At 51.8% G+C, this 20,981-nt stretch overlaps 3 protein-coding genes across 3 annotated transcripts; 1 reads left to right on the top strand and 2 right to left on the bottom strand.

Moving 5' to 3' along the window:
• Positions 1 to 273: 273 nt before the first annotated feature.
• Positions 274 to 8,811, top strand: ETH_00018355 (YALI0F16874p, related, related; the record flags this gene model as incomplete). Its single annotated transcript, XM_013378345.1, has 14 exons — positions 274 to 1,161; positions 1,374 to 3,425; positions 4,779 to 5,033; positions 5,356 to 5,461; positions 5,610 to 6,076; positions 6,275 to 6,292; positions 6,551 to 6,918; positions 7,101 to 7,197; positions 7,399 to 7,473; positions 7,785 to 7,855; positions 7,969 to 8,077; positions 8,340 to 8,396; positions 8,519 to 8,574; positions 8,664 to 8,811. 14 exons carry the CDS (start codon positions 274 to 276, stop codon positions 8,809 to 8,811), a joined length of 4,767 nt encoding a protein of 1,588 aa, XP_013233799.1.
• An 813-nt stretch (positions 8,812 to 9,624) lies between these two features.
• On the bottom strand, positions 9,625 to 12,246 carry ETH_00018350 (uncharacterized protein; the record flags this gene model as incomplete). The annotated part of the gene is made up of 1 exon (XM_013378344.1): positions 9,625 to 12,246. The coding sequence occupies one exon, from the start codon at positions 12,244 to 12,246 to the stop codon at positions 9,625 to 9,627; it is 2,622 nt and encodes an 873-aa protein (XP_013233798.1).
• A 2,295-nt stretch (positions 12,247 to 14,541) lies between these two features.
• ETH_00018345 (uncharacterized protein) lies at positions 14,542 to 16,200 on the bottom strand (the record flags this gene model as incomplete). Its single annotated transcript, XM_013378343.1, has 5 exons — positions 14,542 to 14,689; positions 14,930 to 15,006; positions 15,334 to 15,420; positions 15,551 to 15,649; positions 15,970 to 16,200. The coding sequence occupies 5 exons, from the start codon at positions 16,198 to 16,200 to the stop codon at positions 14,542 to 14,544; spliced, it is 642 nt and encodes a 213-aa protein (XP_013233797.1).
• Positions 16,201 to 20,981: the final 4,781 nt, after the last annotated feature.

The following is a 20,981-nucleotide window of genomic DNA, read 5'->3' as shown; positions in this document are numbered from 1 at the left end:
ACAGTTACTCAAGTTGGAAGCTATACTGATAATTGTTTTCTACTATCGTGTTTCCAAATATTTTTACCTATAATGTTTCGCCGGCAGTTTTAACGAGTCCTGCTCCACGCTTTCACTCGTGTCCTTTCCCTTGATGGAATGGGGCGTCCAGCGCCGATGTCGATTGAGCAACATGAGCCTTCCACAGAATGTAGACGACGTTTAAGTTTAACTGAGCCTGTTGTGCATACTTTTTGTCCTACTACTGTTACCCATGGGGCAGCAGCGAAAGACATGGCAGCAGCGGCAGCACCGGGAGAAACGGGAGAAGCAACAGAGAAAGAAAGAGCAGACAGAAATACAACTGGAGCAGCAGATGCGAGGTTCGCATCAACGGCAACCTTGGGGAATTCCGAAACAGCACACAGCAGAGCAGCAAATGTGACAACAACGGTGACGGCGACCGCCGCCACTTCGACAGCACCGAAGCGCCCATCTGTACCGTATTCAGGTGGTGAGAGGCACTTGCTGGCTGACGGTTTGTGGTCTCCTACTGCAGCAACGACGATTTCTGTTGGTGCTATTGACGTCTCGCTGTTTCTTCGCTGCTTGGAAGCACCTGAACATGTGTCAGTACACTTCAAGGACGAAGTACAGCCTCTGCTGTCCCACCTGCAGTGCCCGCAGCCGCAGCAGCAACCGCATCAGGACTTGCTGTTAAGGGTCGAGGGAGTTGTAACACGTCAGCAGTCACTGGGCCGCCGCCTTTGTTTCTTCGACATTATGCCCCAACATGCCGTTGCAGCAGCTGCAGCAGCAGCTGCTGCTGCTGCAGAACGTACGGCGAAGACAACTCCGTCAGCTGGAACCGTTGCAGCTCCAAACTTGAAAGCAGGTGCAACATTAGAAACTGCATCAAGGAGCATCACAGCGGCACGAAGTGGAGCAACAGGAACAGCAGCTTCCCCAGTAGCGATGCCGGCAACAGCACAAGGAACAGCACCAGCTGCAGCAATAAATTGCATCGCCTTGTGCTGCAGTGTCTCTTCATCTGACTTGTGCGGGGTGGATGTGCACCGTAGTATTTTAAGGAAAATGAAGGCAGGAGATAATGTTGAAGCCCTTGGACTGCTTGAAGTTAAATGCGACACCCAAGCCCTCAAACAGTATCGACAGAGACTCGTAGGCCCTTGCTTGTGAAAATGAGCGCTAACTCTTGTAGAGATGCACAGATTCATTCGTAGCTGAGCCATTAGCCTTTCAGACTTCTTTGAGGTTAATATCTCATTCTTAGTGAACCACGTTATCTCCACGGGACGACAAAGTCTAGCTTCGCGCAGACTGCAAAACTCAGCCCTTGAGCATCTTTATGGCTGCTGCTGCTGCTGTTGCAGAGGGAAGCCGAGACAACAGAAGCCTTTGAGGCAACGATGATGGAGGTAATGAGAGTGATTGGCTTCAAGGTCTTGGCCCTTCGTGCCTGTAGAGCTGCAGATGCAGCAGCAGCGGCAGCAGCGGAGGCGGCTGCGAAAAAAGCGGCAGCAACAGCACTTGAGAAGGCGCAACGTTCCCATGTGCTGCAAGGAGAACCACGCGCCGCGGTTTCCTTTCCTGTGGCAGCAACTGAGCCTGCAGTAGCAGCAGGGTCTGCGCCTTCAGCAGCAGAAGGAAAACTAGCAGCAGTTGCGGCAGAACTGTCCCGAGTGTGCAAGGTATACCTGCTAACTGGCAGCTGCAAGCGATTTGAGTGCCCTCTTTTGCATACGAGAGATGGAGTTCTGCGAAGACAGTTTGATATTCTCAAGGCGCAGAGACAGGTCAGACGCGTGCAGCAGCACCTGGAGCAACAGCAGCAGGGGAAACAGCAGCATCAGCAAATGCTGCTACGGCCTCTGGCTGTTTCTTCACGTGAGAAACCACCTGGTGCGGCTTTTTCCGCAAGCGCGCTGCAATCTCTTCCTCAGCAGCAGCAGACAGTTCAACTCTTGCAGCTGCAGCAGCACCAGCGCATCTACCCCCGCAGCTTGCGTGCTGCAGTGTTTGTGGAGTGGTTAGTCTCCACCTACGGCATTGATCGTCTCCGCCAGGGCACTGGAGTCGTTGAAGTAGCGGGAGGAAGAGGTGAAGTGGCTTTTGAGCTCTCGCTCAAGTACAAAATACCAACGACCGTTATTGACCCTAGATGTACATACACCCCAAAAAGCGACGAGGCACAAACTCCAGAAATACGCAGACAATGGGAACAGGCGCAGCATGCCCTTTGGAGGAAAGCCGCACCAGGTTATCGCGTTGAAAGCCTCCTGGGAAACTCTTCCCCTAGCCCCACGACGATTAGCGACGGATTAGGCATGGGAGCCACTGGAGAACAGAGCATTTCGAGAAAATTACCCGCAGAGGGCTTGCCAAGCTGGGTAGAGGGTGAAGGGGACTGCTGCAGCTCAGTACCTGAGAGGGCTGCCGTATGTTCTGCTATGGCGGGGGGCAGCCGACGATCTCTTTTGTGCCCGCTGAGGTTGAATCGGCGTCAGAAACAGTGGCTACAGCAGCAGGAGGGACTGAGGGGTAAAGCTGCAGAAACTGCCTTTGCGGAATCAGTGGAGACAATCCCTGCAGTATTTAATGAGGAGCTGATACGGCGAAGCCCTTATGTGAGAGACAAAGTACTCAATGCAGCGGCAATTGTGGGCCTCCACCCCGATGAAGCAGCAGGAGATATCGTGCAAACGGGCCTTCTCGTTCACGACTTGAGAATGAGCAACAAGTGCATGGGCAGCGGCACTGACAGCAGCGACGACAGTACTGGTAGTGCTAGCAGCGGCGGGAGTGCTGGTAGTAGTGAAGAGAGGAACTGTAGACATAGTGGCGGCGACGACAGGAGCAAGGATTGCAACAGGAGCAGCGCTTGTGAGGACGACAGCCCCGACTCCGTGCAAGCACAGCATCGGCGTAGCACAGCACGGCAGAAGTGGCTGCAGCAGGAAGAAGCAGGAGCAGAGCGTCGAGGATTGGTTCTTGCAGTTGTTCCTTGCTGCGTCTTCTCAGAGAAGTTCCCTTGCCGTCGAGTGCCCGCTGCTGCAGCAGAAGCGGCAGCAAAATTCCCAGCGGCAGCGGCAGCAGCTGCTGCCGCCGTTCCTGCTGTGTTCCCTGATGCAGTGGAACCATCGGCTTCAGCAGTAACTGCTTCCGCTGGTACCCTTGACACTTCGTGTGTGGCTACGACTTCTGGTGCTGGCGATAATGCAACCGCTTCAAGCGCAGCAGTATGTGCTAAAGGATGTGCGCCCGCTGACTGCCCCACTGCGGTACAAAATTTGGCCCGAGCTATTCCTGGGTGTACCTCGGTGTCGTATGTGACAGATAGAGAGGATCGTTTACTGCAGGAACATTCTTTTGTTCCCGCAAGCAGCCCTAGAAAGCCTGTGGGGTCTGAAAGCAGGGTGGGTCCCGTAGGTCCTACATGCGTCGGTGCTCATTTAGGTGTTGGGACTGCTAGTATTTCAGGTCACCCTGACGGCTCTCTAGTAAGGAGTGGTAGTGAGTTGGACGGTACTGTATGTGTTCGCACATATGAAGAATTACTGCTCTGGCTCCATTTGTTGGACCCTCGGCGACGTTTGCAGCAGCAAACGCTGCCACTGGTGGGAAAAAACCAAGTGCTGTTTTTGCCACCGTAATACTCTACTAAAGCCGCGGATAACTAAGATAACCCGGTGAATCCTTGGCACGTTATATCGTCTCACAACCCCCGGTAGTGCAGCTTGGACGCTCTCTGCGTCTGCTCGCCCTGGAAGTAGGCATGGGAGCGCTAATATTGGCATCATAAAGATCCCATTGGTTCTGCTAGCCCGTCAGAGTGCAACAATAAACCTGCAGAGCCCTTCGGTCGAGTGCGCGTCGGTAGTTCGAGAATGCTGCATGCCGAGGGCCTCGACTGCAGATCAGTGGAGTGTGAATACCAAAATATTTTCTTCTGTGCTGGTCAAGGCCTTTAAGAATATGCTGCGGACTGCACTACTTGAAAAGCCATACACTCGTCGGCATTGCCACTGCAGATTTGCTACTAGCATATTTACTTGGCATCGCGTCTTCCTGTTCATCTCCAACTTCATCGTTCTATTCCCCCTGATGAAGTGACAGCTTATTTAATGTCGTACAAATGAATTTGTTGTTTTCCCTCCGTCTCTTCGAAGGGTCACTCCGAACATCCATGCTTGTAGTCTTTGATGCTTCCCCAACTAGCACGCGAATATTTTCATGTATGAAGTCCAAAATTTGGTTTTTAGGAAGATATTTGAAACGCTCAATTAACAAGCCTATCCAATAACGCGGCAAGGGTCCAGCAGCAACCACGGCTGAACTACTTGGGGGCCCCAGGGTGTGAAAAGCCCCCAAAAAGACGACAACGAGAGTCGATCACGAAGCCGAGTCTAATGTCCCCAATTCGATTTCCTTAATTTTAGATGCAAGCCACGAACATGAAAATTGTCAACTCCTCCCAGCTACGGTGACGCTTGCAAAGCCCTCGAGAAAAGTGCTGAAGAGGTGTTAATGTCCTTGGTGTAAGGAGGCCCACTGGCAGCTTTTCACAAGCCAAAGATTTTCCATTCTCCTGTCAAAAGCGTTAGGAACACTACTTTGGAAGCTCTCCGGGTGGGGGGAAGTAGCAGCGTCAGCAGTAGGGCAACAGCAGCAGCAACAGCGGCAGCAGCGACGACACCGTCAGTAGCAGCAGTATTAGCACCACAATCGAGAGCATTACATGCGCATTTACTTGCATCTCTGGAGTGTCCACAGAAAAGGCAACAGCAGGGAGGCGTGGAGCAGCTGGTGGAACCAAAGCATCAGCAACAGCAGCAGGGCTGTACAAGCAGCACGATCAAGAGCACCAACAGAAACTGCAACAAGATCAGGAGAACCCTCATGTGATGGAGGACGAGTATGACTTTGAGTATGAGTCTGATGGGGGCCCATGGGGTCCCGAGGAGGAAACGGCAGTGATTATAGAGAACCTTTACTATGAGGCCCAAGACTGCTTGCAGTCGAAACCTGAAAAGGCAAACTTTAGATCCTGATTTTAAATATTAAATGAAAGTTCCTGCAGCAGCACAAGCCTTTCCCGGAGCTTGAGCTGTTGCTCTTCTATGATGGGGAAATGCCAGCAACATAATTCTAGACTCTTAACCGCTATCTAGGTTTCATGGGATGCATGAGGGCCACGCACCGTGCGCAATCAATGTATTACGACACAGCGCACGGGCACTGCCAAGCCGGCTGCCGCCGAGGCTGTGCACACGCGGACTCAGGATCAGGCAAGCCTGTGCAGCTGGCATGTAAGTTTTGAGATGGGGGCTCAAAGTTTAGGTTTTGCGTTCTCAGGCCGTCGCTCTGCTTGAAGAGGTGCTGCAGCGGGAGGCAGAAGCAGCACAACGGCCCTGGTCTTTCAAGTCACTGCTGTCTCTCACGCTGCTTTTCCTCAGAGGAGGTACGACGGCTGCATCTGCTGGTGCTGCTGCTTTTGACTCTGTTGCTGCTGTTGCCGTTGGTTCTTCAGATACCACTGTCACCTTATTGGGGTTGTTGCTGCACCGCCATTCTCTTAACCGCTATAGCTGTTGCTGTGGCCGTTACAGGAGATTTCCTGCGAGCAGGTGCACACTACCGTCGGCTGTTGCAGCTGCTGTCTGCCGTTGCTTCTGGCGAAGCAACCTCGGCAGTAGAGGCAGTCTTATCTGCAGCAACTAAAATTGTAGGCATTCGGCAGTACGATGGACTACCTGACGTGTTTGCTGCCGTCCCGCTGCTGCAGCAGCAGGACAGTAAAAAGCAGCAGCAGCAGCAGGGCAGAGGTGTGAACCTCCACCTACAACAAAAACAGGAGCAGCAATGCGACAAAGGCGACATTTTCCAGCATGGTAGAAGTCCTCGCCAGTCCGGACCAGGAGCCTCCTTGCCTATAGATGACGAGTTAAGGGACCCTGGTGGCCCCCGAGTTCCCCGTGATGCTGACCAGGGCGGGCACCGTATGGGAGAAGGGGAGCGACAGCTGGAAGAACTTATGCTGTGCACGCTGGACGCCCTAGAATCTCAGGGTCTCAAGGCAAGCAAACCGTTTGTCCCAACCTCTGGGAATGTGACTGGGAGCGTGGACTTCTCCTCCCAGACACACGAGAGCTACTATGCAAAGCTTTGTAGAAGCTGTTTAAGGAGCTGTTTAAGGAGCTTAATTGTCTGTGTATTGACTCTGCAGCGCCTGCGGGCCCATGTATGCAGTCAACTACTGCGACTGTACATGCAGCTGGGGGAATGGACCAAGGTATAGCTGCACTTGCCGTCATTGCCGTAAACCGTGGACCCCAAGCAGGAGTTCTAATCCTTTGTTGCTTTCCTAGTACATGTGCTGCTGTTTTGGGCCCTCGGGATTTTCAAATCACTTCCAAACGCGCGCAGGGAGCTACTCTGAAAGCTCCCCTAGAGGGCCTCCACAGTTCAACTCAAGCCTTTATTGGGGATGCTTAGACTGCGATTTTGTGTCCAATTTCGTGCAAAATTCTTGTCACGTGTGTGCTCACAGGCTGAAGATTTACTGCCTGGGGTTCACCAGGCGGGCCGCGACCCTTCATTGCCACCCCACCAGCAGCTGGAAGCAGCAGCAGTCGAAGTCCTCTGCTGCACGTACGGTCGAGATTGGAAGTTGCTGCAGCAGCTGCTGCCACACGCTCTGCGGTTGTCAGCAGCCTCCCTGGATCCCCGTAGTGCAGCAGCAGTCCGAGAGTGTGGGGCTCGGCTCCTCATAGAATTGCACGGACGCTCCGACCTGCAGCAGCGGCAGCAACAGCAAAATGACCAGCAGGAGCCAGAGGAGCAGCACCAGCCATGGACTGATATTCATGCGCACCTTATGGCTGCGTTTCGGCACCATCAGGAGATCGGAGATGCCCGGTAATGCATTCCATCCCCCTAAACTGAAAAGGCTTTTTGTCGAACCCCAAGCGTCAAGTCCAGTGGCCTGCCCACAGCATTTTTGGGTGGAGCCTCAGGATATATGAATTATCCGGATTTCCTTCTCCTTCCCCTAGACATCGTACTTTCAAATGAGGGTTTGGGGCTTCACTGACATGCAGGGCTGCAGCAGCTGCACTGCGACGTGCGGTCCTTTCTGCTCCTCTGGCTGGTTCCGATGTTGACCCTTTCAGTACGAGAGAAGGAAAAGCTTTGCAGGTGTGCTGTTGTTGCTGCAGCAGCGTTAGGCCTAGCCATTGCCAATGCTGCAGTGTCAGTGATGTTTTTCCCTTCACAAATGCATTAGTTGCTGTTGTGATGCACTGGGTGCCTTTAGTTCGCCTCTTATTGCTGCGGTGCGTGAAAAATGCTCGTTGTGTGCTCCCACTGTTGCTGATGCTGTTGTTGCATCCTCTGCAGGGAGACCCAGACGTGCAATCGGCGAAGGCGCTGCGGGCGGCGTTCGAGGCAAATGACGTTGCAGGCGTCGAGAAGGTGCATTAAGCCGTCATATTTTAACAAATTTTAAATTGTGGTCCAGAAACTTGAAATGCTTTAAGCTTTAGTCCTTAACAGCGTCGATGGCAAGTCAGCTATGAAGCGCTCGATTTATGAACCTAAAGCGTCACTGCTAAACGTTTAGAACTTGCTGCTGAATTATAAGCCCTAGCTTCTAAACCCTATAGCCATCTCCAGGGGAGTTCCTTGCCAAACCGCCAAATCTTAAGGTCTCCGCATTGCAGTCATCCAAAGGGGGCCTACGGTTCAGTGGTCGTTGCTTGACGATGCGTGTGATGCGTTAACAGCATCTGCAAGTACTTGAGTCAGTGGACCCTTTCGCTTTACAATGTGGCGGCGCCCTGCTACAAGCCGTACGGTGCGTATTCTAGACCGGAATTTCCGTTTTCAGTTAGTCCGTGTGGGAATATCCGTTTCAAGATTCTAGAATGAGAATGAGAAAATGGGACCTTCGTTTGTTTGCTTCTGTAGGTTGAGGCGCCTAAGGGCCATTGCTAATTTCTACTCGGCTTTTCCGCTCCTGAGGTTGCAGCAGACACTGCGCCTTTCAGGCGAAGAGACACGCCACTTGCTGTTGCAGGTGTGCCTGGCTCCGGCCAACGCTGAAGCTGCTCCTTTCCCAACTACTGCTGCTGTTTCCAGTGTTCGTCTTTCCGTTGTGCCGATACTCCAGCACTTCACAGCGCTGCTGCTGTCGTTGCTGCAATTGGAGCTCTGCAGCACCACTAGCGTGCTGCAGCAGCGTTAGTCTGCCTTTGTCTCATCCTACCGGCCCGCACTATACTCGTCAGCTCATCAAAATATGATGTGTTTTGTCTGTGAGATGTGCGCACTTTGCGCAGGTCATACGTGAGGGTCAACTTCCTGCCCTTATTGATGATGAAGCACAGGTGCTGAGGGTGCGTTCCGTCATCCTGTCGCTACTGTTGGTGTGTACCTGTTACGGCTGCTGCTGTGTTTGCGGGGCCGTATTTCTTTTGCTACTGTAGCAGATGCAGCTGTGTTTGGAGCGTACGCGCAGCTGAAGATTGCACAAAATGAGGAAGCAGTTACCACTGGTAAGCTGCTACAGGAATGGTGCTGCAGGGTGCACGACCTCGCTGGATACTTACAGACATTCTGGCCTAAAGCATCTCTAGAGAGCGATCTTACACGTTAATTTCCAGGGCAGCCTCTGAGGAGTGCTCATGGGGCTTGCATGAGAAGTCCTACGAATTACTTCTCATCGCCCTGAGCAGACACACCCGCGTAGGCACCTTGAAGGCACCTACTATTATGCCTAGAGGTGCCACCAGAGACCAGCAGGTATGCTGATATGTGAGCTGGCGCCAGCTGTTTTACTTTTAGTACAAGATGGCCAGTGGCAACCTTTGCAAGATGCGGACCCGTCGGTATCTGTTATCCCTTTTATTTGTTTGCCATTCGTGAGGGGCGTTTTGCTGCTGCGTTGTTTGCGGACAAGTAAGAAGGTCCCAGCCATGCCAATACCGGTGGCAGCAGCTTGTGCTGCAGCGGCTTCGGCTTCGGTGCTGAAAATCGTAGCCTTCCTCTTCGTATGCCACGTTGTAAAGAACGCACGACTTTTTGCTAGGCATATTTTAAAAGCAAGTAGAATGGCCAGTAGCAAAAAAGCGCGACGAGCAGCAGCAGCAAAACAGTAGCCACAGCACGTGCTTCAGAGAGAAAATATACATCGGAAGTAGCACATTAAAACACAAATCATTATTCTTCGTACTTACCACCCAAAACGAGGAAGCTTAAGCCAAACAGTTATCGCGGTCAGAGGTGTCCGTGCACCTCATCAGCAAAACAAATGTGTTCAGGTCGGCTTAGGTTGGACTGTCTGCTGCAGCAACCTCGCTGCTTGCTGCATTTACTGAAGCAGACGGTGCAACCGCTGCAGCTAACATCGGAAAAGCAGCAAAAGGGGTAACTGCGCAGCCAGTGTCACTATGCTGCCACCATACGGCAACGGCGATTCTGTCCAGAAGCTGCGGCAAGAACAGCGAAGAGATGGATTCGCGAAGGGCCAAACCAAAATTTTCTGTTGGGACTCCTTTCATGTGGCATAGGGGCCGCCTTCTTTGCTCGACATACAGAAGGCTAGTGCACGCACTGACGATGCTGCTACCTCGGCTGCAGCTGGTGCTGTTGCTGCTCCAAGTGTTGTAGCCGAGAAAGGGCTGTAGCTAGACGCCCCTGCAGAGCCTCTTGCTGATCATTTGCCTTCTTAAGCTCCTGCGCTGCAGTGGCGAGCTGTTGAATAAGCTGCTGCTGCCGCTTCTGCTGTTGCTGCTGCTGCTGCTTCTGTTGTTGCTGCTCGTGTTTCAGGCGGATCTGCTGCAGCCGAAGTCGCCTTCGGTAATCCTCCAGCCGCATGAAAGTCTCTCTGCTAATTACTTCATCGTGAAGTGAGAGACTTTGCAGATCAGCGTCGATCCACTGGCTGCGCTGCTGTAGCTGTTGCCATTGCTTTTGCTGCAGCTGCTCTTGTTGCTGCTGTTGCTGTGGCTGTTGTTGCTGCTTTGGCTGGCACTGCTGCTCTAGCTGGTGTATTAACTTCGGTTGGAGTGCATGCTGCTGCACCGCATGCATCAGCAACAACCTGAAAGACCGGCGACATGCAGATCGATGCAACACCCGGCACATGCGCTCCACCACGATGGTAGCGTACAGGTGTCGCTGCTGGAGCAGCTGCTTTAGCTGCCGTCGCTCTTTCGGCTGATGCTGCTGTGGCTTCTTCTCGTGCGTTCTCCTGCCCTGTGCGCAGAGGTCGGCTTCCTTATTCGCTGGCTCTGAAGGCGGAGCAGAAGAAGCAACAGGCGCTGGAGTTGCAACATCAACAGCTGTGGCTTCTCCGCAGGCACATGCTGCCACAGAAGAAGCCACTGTAGTGGATTCCGTTGCGGTAGCCGCGGCAGGAACGACCTTTTCTGCTGCGGCCTTCAAATTCTCAGACCCAGTAGTGTTTTCAGTTCCTTCTAATGCGGTGATCTGCAGCTGCTGTTGTTGCTGCGGTTCGTATAGGAGTTGAGGTGACTGCTGCTGTTTGGAGGTGCATCTACTTCGTGCCTTGTCTTCTGTTGTGCATAGAACATCGGCAACAATACAATGCTGCTGCAGCCCGTTCTGCTGCTGCTTGCGCATGTTGTGCTGCCGTAGCTTCTGGGGGTGTTGCAGCAACTTCTGCAACTGCTGCTCCTCTCTCGGCTGCAGGTGCTCTTGTTGATACTCCTCCTGCTGCTCCTGGACTCGTTGCTCCTTCATACGCATCCTGTGGTGACGCGAATTCTCTAGACACTGGAGACGAGACTGCTGGTTGGGTGGCTGCTTAACCACGTTCGGCGGAACCCTGGACGCAGGCACCTCCAAATCGCCATGCTTTGCTCTTAGTACTGTCGTTGTTGCCACTAATTTTGTCGTTGTCGTTGCTGCTCTGTTTCTGTTGCCACTGTTGCAGTTACAGCTTCCAGTGCTGCTGCTTCTCTGTGTTGCAGTGGGGCTCCTATCACGATGTCCTGAACGACAGGAGGTATCAGCTGCAAGCCTCAGTTGTGCACCCCAGTTGCTCTGCAGCAACTGGGGTCCCCATTTTGTACTTGACAAGACCAGCTGCCCGCAGCAAGCTGAAGCGGGGCTGACAGGCCTTGCTGGTGGTTCTACTGCTGCCTCTGCTTCTGCTGAGTGTCGCTTTCCAAGATTATGGCCCGCTGCGGTGCTCACTGCTACAACAGGAGAAGGGCTATCTCCGACAGCGGCTGCAGCAGCAGGCGCAGAAACAGCAGCAGCAGTAGACAAACCACCAGAACGGGACGTCAACCTTGCAGAGAGCTCTTGCTGAGGCTTGATTGTGAGGCTGGAACGGCATGTGGAGCTGCAGCAGCCATGGCAGCTCCCGTAATCACTCACTGCACGACAAACGCGCTCCTGTTTTTCCTGCTGCTGCTGTTGCTTCTTCCGCCAAAGTTGTTGGGGCCGTAGCATATAGTGCCATGAAGAACGACTACCAGCCCTAATTCCGTCGCTACTTCTGCTTCTGCTGCTGCTGCCGCTGTTTTTGTTGCCGCATCGCCGGTCGCACGGTGTCTGCAGCTCAGCAGCCGCAGCCGCAGCTGCTACTGCCACTTTTGGGCAGCTGTCGGGCATTCTCCCCGCCATATTGGCAGGCTCTGATTGGCCGCAAAGTGTACCACGTGATTGTACTGCTACGGTTTGCCCAGTTTCTTGCTGCAGCACCCGAGGCCGTGGCGGGAGCCTTACGGAGCCCTCGGGCACATCTGAACCCGCTTGAGGCCCGTGGTCCACCGAACGGACAGGGCAAGACCAGTTATGGGTGCTGCATGAGTGTGCGGCTGCGTATGCAGCCCTGGTTATTGTGCAGCGTGTTGCTGCCGTTGCTGCTGCGGCAGCTGCCGTGGCAGCCGCGGCGGTTACTGCTGCTGCCGCCGCAGCCGCTGTGTCTACAATTGCGGTTGCAGCTGTTTGAGCACCATGGGGTGACGGCCGCGCAGGCGGACGTGCGCCCTCGTTAGCGCCTCGTGGATGTGGGTACGGGGAGTGAAGCGGCAGAAAGCTCGCTGCTAGCTTTCCTATAGCGGATGCAGCAGTTTCGCTGCTGCTTTTGCTACATCTGTCGTTACTGGCACTGTGTCGCTCTCTGCCGTTGATACCGTAGGCCTTGTGTCTTTGAATAACAAGCAAGTGGGGCCGCTGCAGCGGGACCAAAGTATCTCCAGAGGGCGCTTCCATAGCTAGCTAGCTACCTGAAAAGCTGGCTATGCGCAGGCGCCCAATCAGGCGCAGCAGCAACACCAGAGCAGTTGCAACAGATGTGTGAACAGCGAAATTCGCGGCTTATTAAGAAGAAGCGAACGCTTCTGCTGTCGCAGCTAGGCCGTCAGCGGTGCTCAACGTGCAGCCGCCCCAACTATTGACACTGCTGATGCCGCCACAACTGTTGCCGCCCCAGCGGCTATGCCTACTCCAGGCCGTTTGTATTTCTGGTGCAAACATTCCCGTAGAGTCGTGTGCAGCTGGCCAGGGGCACCTTCAACAGAAGACAGGGACAGGAATGTGCCTAACGGCAGTGCTCCTGCAACGCAAAGATAAGGCAGCTGTGCCTCCGCGAAGCAAGGAATAAGGTTTTTGAGTAGAGCAAGAAAAATTAATCTTTAGCGGCCATAGGATTGTGGTTAAGCCTCGAAAAGACGGGCAGATGCATTGGGGCTGCTTCTCCGGAGCATGCTAGTGTGCTGTAGACATGGCTGGCAGTCGAATTAAGTGGACAGAAAGGGCTCGAGAATATAGAAGGATACTCTCAGCGCAAATACATTTGTTATCAAGAAGCATGTAAGTTTAACCGAAAAGAATATGTATGGAAGACAGGGCATCGTTGTCTTTCACCGGGTTGAGCTGGGATCTTGGGGCAAGCAGCGCACGGGTAACTCTGCAGTCGCACCTAGGCTTCAGATAGTCGCAGATTTTTATGACTTCAAAGTAACAGAACATGTAAATGCGTACGTAAACTAAGAAATTTCGTTACAGGTGCACAGCACCCAACCTGCAATCAGAATAACAAGTCATGCAGTAGTTGCATTAGTGGAGTTGTGTAGTAAAACAATCACAAACATACCCAATTATATAATATAAGAGCACGCGGAGCACTCAGCCAGCCGTAAGTTTTCAGGTGATATAATTCAGCAAAGGCGCGGAAGGCGATGACTGCGCGGCGAATAGGCTTAGATTCCGTTTTAATTAGAATCGACGACGGAGTAACGGCGACTAAAGTGCACTTTATAGCGCTCGCCATAAAGTATTCAAAAAACAAGTATTTTACCTAAATTGCGCATGCAGTAAAAGCTCACTATATAGAGCAACTGCAACTAGAACAGGATGCACTTCCTACATGCACCAGCCATGCCTTTCAGCGTGGGGACCACCCAGCCTAGCCGTGTGCGTCTTTACCTTAAAATCATCCTTGCTACTTCCTTCTCTGTGCAAGATGAAGGCGGTTATGTAAGGCCCAAGCTAACTGCCTTTCGCGCAACATCCGCCTCACCTCCGACATTCTGTTCCCTTGCACACTTCTAGTCATTAGCCAAATAGAAAAGCCAAAACTTGAAAATTAAACCCTAAATTCCCGTCACGTTGCCTCTGAACAGGTGTGATTCAAACCTACTTTCGCAGTGCTTGATGTTGCACCTTCAACGATAAACCTCCAGTCCAGCCAGCTAAACACCCCTAGCCAAAACGAACGCTGCGCACCGGGGGCTCAATTCTCTACTCTTGAATTGCTTGACCAGGGCCAATACACGACGAATTTTCAGGGAGGATTGTTCTCGCATGCATAAACATAAACGCTTTTTAGCTGGCAGGGCCGCTGCTGCTCCTCAGCCAACCGCTGGCCCCACAGCTATACACCAGTACCCCATTAGGCCCCATAAAAATAATGCGGCACTCTTATAGCTTTCGAAATAATAAAAACGAGCCTTGGGAGTAACACAGAGATAAACCAGTGCCCCTGAGGCACGCACAAAAATTCAGAGGCCGATTGGATACCTTACAACACTGGATGTATTGGCAAGGCGTACACGTCTAACCGTTTGCCACACGCTTCGTCACTGGCAACGGCGAGAAAGCATGTGCTGCAGACGTGAGCCACACGGCAGCAAACTTCTGCAGTATAGTAAGTGCTGCAGTTAATGAGTGCTACGACAGAGTGTGTGCTGCAGTAGACTGCGTGCTGCAGTAGACTGCGTCCTGCAGTCAAGTGTGTGCACATGGGAATCAAATGCTGCATAAAAGAGAACGCTATAGCAGATTGACAGATGGAGCAGACTGGTTGCAGCAGCAGAATGACTGCTGCAGCAGCATGCTGCGTCAAGCTGCTCCAGCAACATGGCCGCGCAAACACCACGGTGAGACAAGCCAGCAGCATGCGGTAGCTGGCTCCTTCTGCCACGATAACTCAGCATGAACAGCTGCCTTTTGATGCTGGTGTAGCCGCTGAAGCTGTAGAAGTAGCAAAAGTCTAGCAGCGTCCGCTTAGAAATCAATGTCTCCTGCTGCTGGGATCGCAGTGGAGAGAGATGGGTCAGCTCTGCTTGCCGGTCTGTCGAAGCGAATGACGTGCTCTTCCATCGCACTCAACGAATCCTGTGCCTCGGCTCCTGTCCGAATGTATCGCACGATTCTACGACACCGACACACAAAGGCAAGCAAAAGAATTGCCGTGTATGCCATAAGAGTTCCAGAGAACGCAAATGTCTGGGAAGACCAAAAGAAACGCAGAACACGAGTCAGCCGACAGGAGCATGCAGCCTTCAGGGCCGCACGACATTGGACATAAAAAGCAAGAGGAAAGAGAAAATGCTGGGATGAATAAGCAAAACAAAAGGGACAAAAATAAGAAGGCGAAAGCACATCGACCTACCGAACAAACTGTGCAGCGTATCTTATGGTGAGTAGAATGACGGTCACAAACTCGTCCAGAGATTCAACAACTCCAACCTGAAAATATGCCACACAATTTCAATCGTGACAATCCAGCGTGGGCCTTACCCTGAATCGCTCCCTGCATGACCATTGCAGCTTTGACAGTTGTCCATTGCCACGGCACAGATAACGAAAGAAATGTGCTACTGTTAGAGCAGCAACTGTCAGCACTGTCTCCATGCCACTGCTGCCACTGCTTTTTTTTAAATCTCCTCTCCCCTGTTTACATGAATCCGTACAAGCTGATGCACTACGACTTCGGACTTGTGGAGTCAACCTTCAAAATCAACCCTGTTGGCTGTTATCCCTGAAGGCGCTAATCACGAAAATCAAATATCTTACCACCTCCAAGAGCAGAAGCAACCAGCTGATAAAACAAACGACGGAAACTGCAAAATCAAACACGTGCCACCCGCTCGTCCAGAACGGCTGCGCAGAACAGGTGAACGCAAAGCTTTGAGACACTGACGCATAAATCCTAGGCCTCGTGCCCAATGCTCACAGCCTCCGCTGCTGCTGTGGATGGGGGGATCAAATGTTCCTGCACCCGATTCATTACCTTGCCGAGGAGGATCATGTCCACTATGGTCTCGAAGCAAACAGCGAAGGTTATAAAGCCATCCAAAGCGCACACCCACACGGGCACTGGGTTCTTACGCTGAATGCAAAGCAAAGATCACAGGTCTTGCAACCTCAATCATAAGCCTTCAGCCTTTAGATGCAAAAGCGTCTCCCAGTCAAGGAAAAAGCCACTGCCGAAGCAATAGCAGCTGCCCCAAATGGTAACGACAGCGGACGTGGTTATGCGAAGTGGTACATAGCAGAAATAGAGAAGCAACGACTACGGCTGCAGCAATGAGAAACAACTGTGGCTGTTTTCACGCAGGCGCAAATGTCACAGTGCCAGCCTTCATTTCAGGTTTAGTGGTCGCGCCTCAGAGCTTAGAAAAGGCCAAGCGGCCCCCCGACTTGTCTTACAAAGTGCACATCTATGATCATGAAAATGACAAGGGACAGTGTCGCGACGGCCATGAGCGAGCAGTAAGCAAGATACCACCTTGACAAACGGATGTTATATATGATGCCCTTGCCTATGTCGCTTTGGATAGAAAGCAACACGGCACTCTTCGCCTTTTTGCGGGAAGACAACAGTGGATTCCCTTCACGGACTCGCCCTTGGGGCGTCCCATCCTCAATTTTTGATTCCATCTGCTTGTAAAGAAACCAGGTTGGACTTCAAAGGTTCACAGATGCCACAAGGCCAGCGTATAGATGCTTATCCTGCGTCTTCTCCCTCTGTAGCTACAAACGGCGTTGGCTTTGCGCGTTCGTTCACCTAGCGATCCCACGGTTTGCACCTTTGAGCAGCCTCCGCAAGATCGAAAACGGATGCCTCTGCAGGCCATACGGAGGCGCCGAAGGCGCCGCAGCAAGAAAAGAAAAACTCAAAGAGTTCTCGTTGTGCGAATAGTGTACTCACGGTGCAAAAAGCATAAGTATCCCTCCACAGGTCACTGCTGAAGAGCCGCAGCTGCCGCGCTTGACACAAGCACGAAAAGCCGCTTGTTGCTCCCAAATTTTCGGCGTTTTTCCTCTTTTTGTTTACCTTCAGACAAATTAAGTCGAAAATTTACATTTCTGTGCCCACCAAAATATGTTTAAGCTCAACAATGTGCGAGCAGGGGCCCCGCAGCCGCTCTAGGTACTAACAGTGGTACAAGCCATTTCCTATACAAAGACGTTCCTCATTCACGACATCTGTACCAGTCTTATTCGCGTTCTGATTTTTTTCTGATTATGTGGAACGATTTATTGGGTTAAGCCGGACCAAACGGTACCCCTTTCTCTGCTAGTTTTGAACATTTCGCGTGATTGCCAGTTCACTTTATCTACAACTAATGCTGTGGTTGAGAAATATGTATTTCTGAAAGGGCACTGCGCCTTCCGGTTTCTCCCTTCATACCTTTCTCAGCTTTTGAAAGCTCTTCTGCCGCTTTTGTCGCTCTTTCATGACTTAAGGATGGGCTGTGGGCAAGCATCGTCAATAAGTCTGAAGCAAGTATAGGGTTCTGAAGCCTGTTTCCCGCTTTTCGTCCGTGCTCCAACTTGCCTTACGGTGGACTTTCTTCGTGCTGCTGCGACTATAGTTAGAGTACCCGCAAAGCAGTAAACGCCGAGATGTCCAACATGAGTAGACCTCTGGAACTCCAAACCGTGTCGGTTATCAGAAGCTACGACAATGTTGCTTTAGGAAGCAGCAGCAGGAGGCGGCGCTGCTAACAGAGTAAGGGACTTCCCCGCAGCCGGGGGCACCAGTTTATGCTACCGGAGCAATGTGCCCATATCAATTTTTCACGACGAGGGAAACAATCTGTGGAGCAAACAAGGAGTTTGTGCACGCGTTCTTCACGTTGCTTCAAGACAGCAGATGAGCCCTGCGCCACTAGCTCAGAGTCGATGGTGAATAGTCGGTGGTGAACAGTTCCTTCGTTAACGGTTGTTTTACGTGCGGACTGAACATAAACTATTGTTCCGGCGAACCAAACGTTGAGCGCTGACAAGGGTAGCTTCGTATACCGCGAAATACCGAAATGGCTCTTCCGGTCTGCCGAAGCCGGCAAGCGTCTTGAGTGCGCAAGCTTTTGTCTTATAGTCCTCGGGGAAAGCGGATTGCTGGACTGGCAGCGTCTTCCCCGTCTGAGGTCTATCTTCCTTGGTAATCACGAAAGCCTCAAGGCCCCTTTTATGTCGTCTATACGGGAAAGTTACACGCGATGAAGGGTGGTGCGGTGGTCCAGTTGGATACTGCTGTAACACTTTGGAAGTGAATGTAGAAATAACCAGCGAAAGTGGCAAATTTCGACACGCATAGAAACTGCAGTTGAAATTCACGGCAAGGATACGCGGTGGTCTCCGCCTCTTCGTTGGCTATGAACTTCCACTGTTGCAGGGCGTGGTGATCGATCGAAATTACGATTTATTCTCGGGTAGCTTCTGGCAGCCTTCAGCATTTTCTCGCCTCAAACAAGAATTTCCTCTGCGGACGCCTCAAGAGAAGTTCGAAAGACTACCAATAGTGATAAACCGCAATACCAATAGAATGGAACATTGGAAGGTGGCGCTTCGCAAGCTTGAGACGTGATGCAGCTTAGGCCTTCCTGCAAAGTGGCGGGGCTCGTACCTTTTGCGACACTGGCTTCCAGTGTGTACTGCACAATGGAATGCACTTGGCGATGCATCTCAAGCAGATCTGCCATCAGCAGATCTGCCACCTACGTGTGTACCGTTGTGTACTCCGTTTCACAGCGTCGACCCCAGCAGAGCAGTACATAATTCCATAGTAGTTTAAGCTGCTGGAGCCCGCGCGTTTTCCCGCCGTTGTTGCCGAGGCACGGCACCTCGCGGAAAACGTTTTGTGAGCCAGCAACTACTACGCAGTGGGCTATCAACTCTCCTCATTTCTGCCATATACTCTGCATAGTACCTCCTTTTGCCGGATTACTCCTGAACGCCGTGACTATTTTGATCACCTTCCGCGTACTCCTGGAGGTCGAGTGCTCGTGGCAGCCGAGCGCCGCTGCTGTAGCCGCTATCTGTGCCGCCGTGCGCGACACATTGTTTGAATTTCCTCTCCACAAACTGAACGCTTCCTTGCAGGGAGTCTACGTTCTTTGAGCTAGAGGGTTGCCTTTTTCACCTTCCTAGGCGAAGTGCTGTCTGCCATCACAGCAGAACTGTGTAAACCTTGGTTCTCGCAGGTACTGCACCTAGCCTCGTATCCTCGCATTCGATGGACCTCGTGAGTCCATTGTACATTGCCTTTAGGCAGCTCCCCCAACTATAGTCTCATTAAAATAATCCAATTTTACCCCATAAAGCCTCATCTGTAGGATACCTCTTTCCGGATGTGGTACGAGCTTCACATTATTGAAATGTCCCAGCTTCGGCAGGAACTAGGGGAAATGCCGTCAACGCACTGAGTGCACCAGTTACATGCCGCTTATAAAACCCTAACTTCTTGCCTCCGAAACTTGGGCGCATGCGCAGTACGAGCTGCATGGAATGTGAAGTTATTGCTGCCGGTTTGGCTTCTCCACTTGAACAGCTCCCACCGTGCAATTCCACCATTTCCAGCGGCCGCAGATAGCCTCTGTCGTATTATGTTTCTTATTCCAAACCTTGATATTAGCTGCCCCATAGATGGCACGTGGAGAACATGTGACTGCTGCTCCTGACCTTATCCGATTGTAATTCCAACCTGCCCTGTTGATGCCGGGTAGCACTAAAAAGCGGAACTTGGGGACCTCTATGGGCTGGCACGCAATGTATTAGATAGACACACCTTTTAACTGCAAAGGACCAAGCTTCATAACAAGAAATAAAGCATTGTAGCATCGCTGAGCAACAACTTCCAGTATTGGCAAGCGTCCGCACAAATAAGAGCTGCGACTATACAATGTGTTGCCCGTTTTCTCCACAGACAGTCCAACCAGAACAGTTATTCCTTCTCCAGTGCCTTCTAAAAGCTGTGCTCCCTGGCTCGATCGGAAAGGAAGGTGGCGTGCAGTGTACTTGTGTGCAAATGTATCAGCGCCTACAGTGGACTACTTTCCTGCAGAACCTATGTTTGTGCAGAACCGAATGATCAGCAGTAAGTTCATGGGCTGTGGCTGAGACTGTGTGAAAACGGCATGGCTGCTTCTGCCCTCGGTGCTGGCTGAGCTTTTCTGCAGAGTGCTGCCATGCGATCGGGCGCGAGGGACCACTGTACCCCGTAGTCGTAGCTCCGACGCTAACGCGCAGTAGTCCCTCTTTTTGGTTGAATCGTTACTATCTTCGTGAACTTGGACTGTACCCATGGTCAACGGAAACAGGGTGACTGGGCCAAGCGTATGCCAGCAAACTGTACAGTGAAAGGCGTGTGTTCCAAATGGAGAAGCAATCATAGAGTTCCCGTCAAGCAGAAGAAGCATTGTCTTTTTTCAGAAATCGACTAGAGCAACCACGGACACTCAAGGGGCAAAATTCCTACAATGTGCCGAAGGCTTCTACGGCCGACACCTCTTGGCCGTTGGACTTGCGTAGCTGTGGTTCCTCCCCGAAAATAGTATTATGGTGTTAGACGGCTATTGATCCGCAACTCACAAGCTCCAGATAAGTGATGCGAATTCTCTTCGCATGAATTTCAAAGTGTACTGGTTCTTGGCGAGTCCAGTTACTGAGCAAGCACACTGGAAACCGAGGCCAATTAGAGCTATTTTCATTGAAACTCGCGAAGTAAACATATAAATAGCTATTAATTGAGTGGGAAATCACAAAAATTCAATGAAAAGCAACTAATTACTACAAGCGAGCCCCGCAAAGCACGCCGCGCAGCAACAAGCCGTCTCGCTCCACATGCCTTCCAAGATGTCTTGACATATATTTCCCTCACTGCATATCAGCTGTTTATCCGACAATAGTTGGTAAAATATATAAAGCTTTTCTGAAAATGAACCTGCCACTTGCAGTTGCCTGTGTGTCGTCCTTGATAGTGGTTTGTGTTGCCACAGTGAGCAACACTAGTCTTGAACAGGACTCACCACTGTCCCGCCAAAATGATCATTTTGTGCATCAAGGAAACCATCTGAAGCATTTGAGGCCCTCTGCCCTTGTGAACAAGCTTGGGTATCGAGATCACCGACTCACGGCCGTGTTTGTGCAAATAGTTACAGTGGCCCTTGCATTTGTTGTTTTGCATTGTTTCAGGGCTCTCTATGCCCGCGAGAATACGTTCAAGTATGGAATTTCACGACGCCGCGTAGCGGAAGGAGGTGACACTTGTGAAGTGAGTCGTCTCACAGATTGTCAAAGCAAAGTGCCTCTGGTGCGACTACCGGTAATAATTCAGTTAGCCAACATGGGAGGATGATACTGAACGGAGGGGACATTAACAAAGCGATCAAGCCACTTCGATGGGCCAAGAGTAGTTTGTAGAGCTCCTTTGGTGG

Source organism: Eimeria tenella, genomic scaffold (assembly GCF_000499545.2).
Source record: "Eimeria tenella Houghton genomic scaffold, Eth_scaff80, whole genome shotgun sequence".
Taxonomy (NCBI): Eukaryota; Apicomplexa; class Conoidasida; order Eucoccidiorida; family Eimeriidae; genus Eimeria; species Eimeria tenella.
This window is presented reverse-complemented; position numbering and strand designations above follow the sequence as displayed.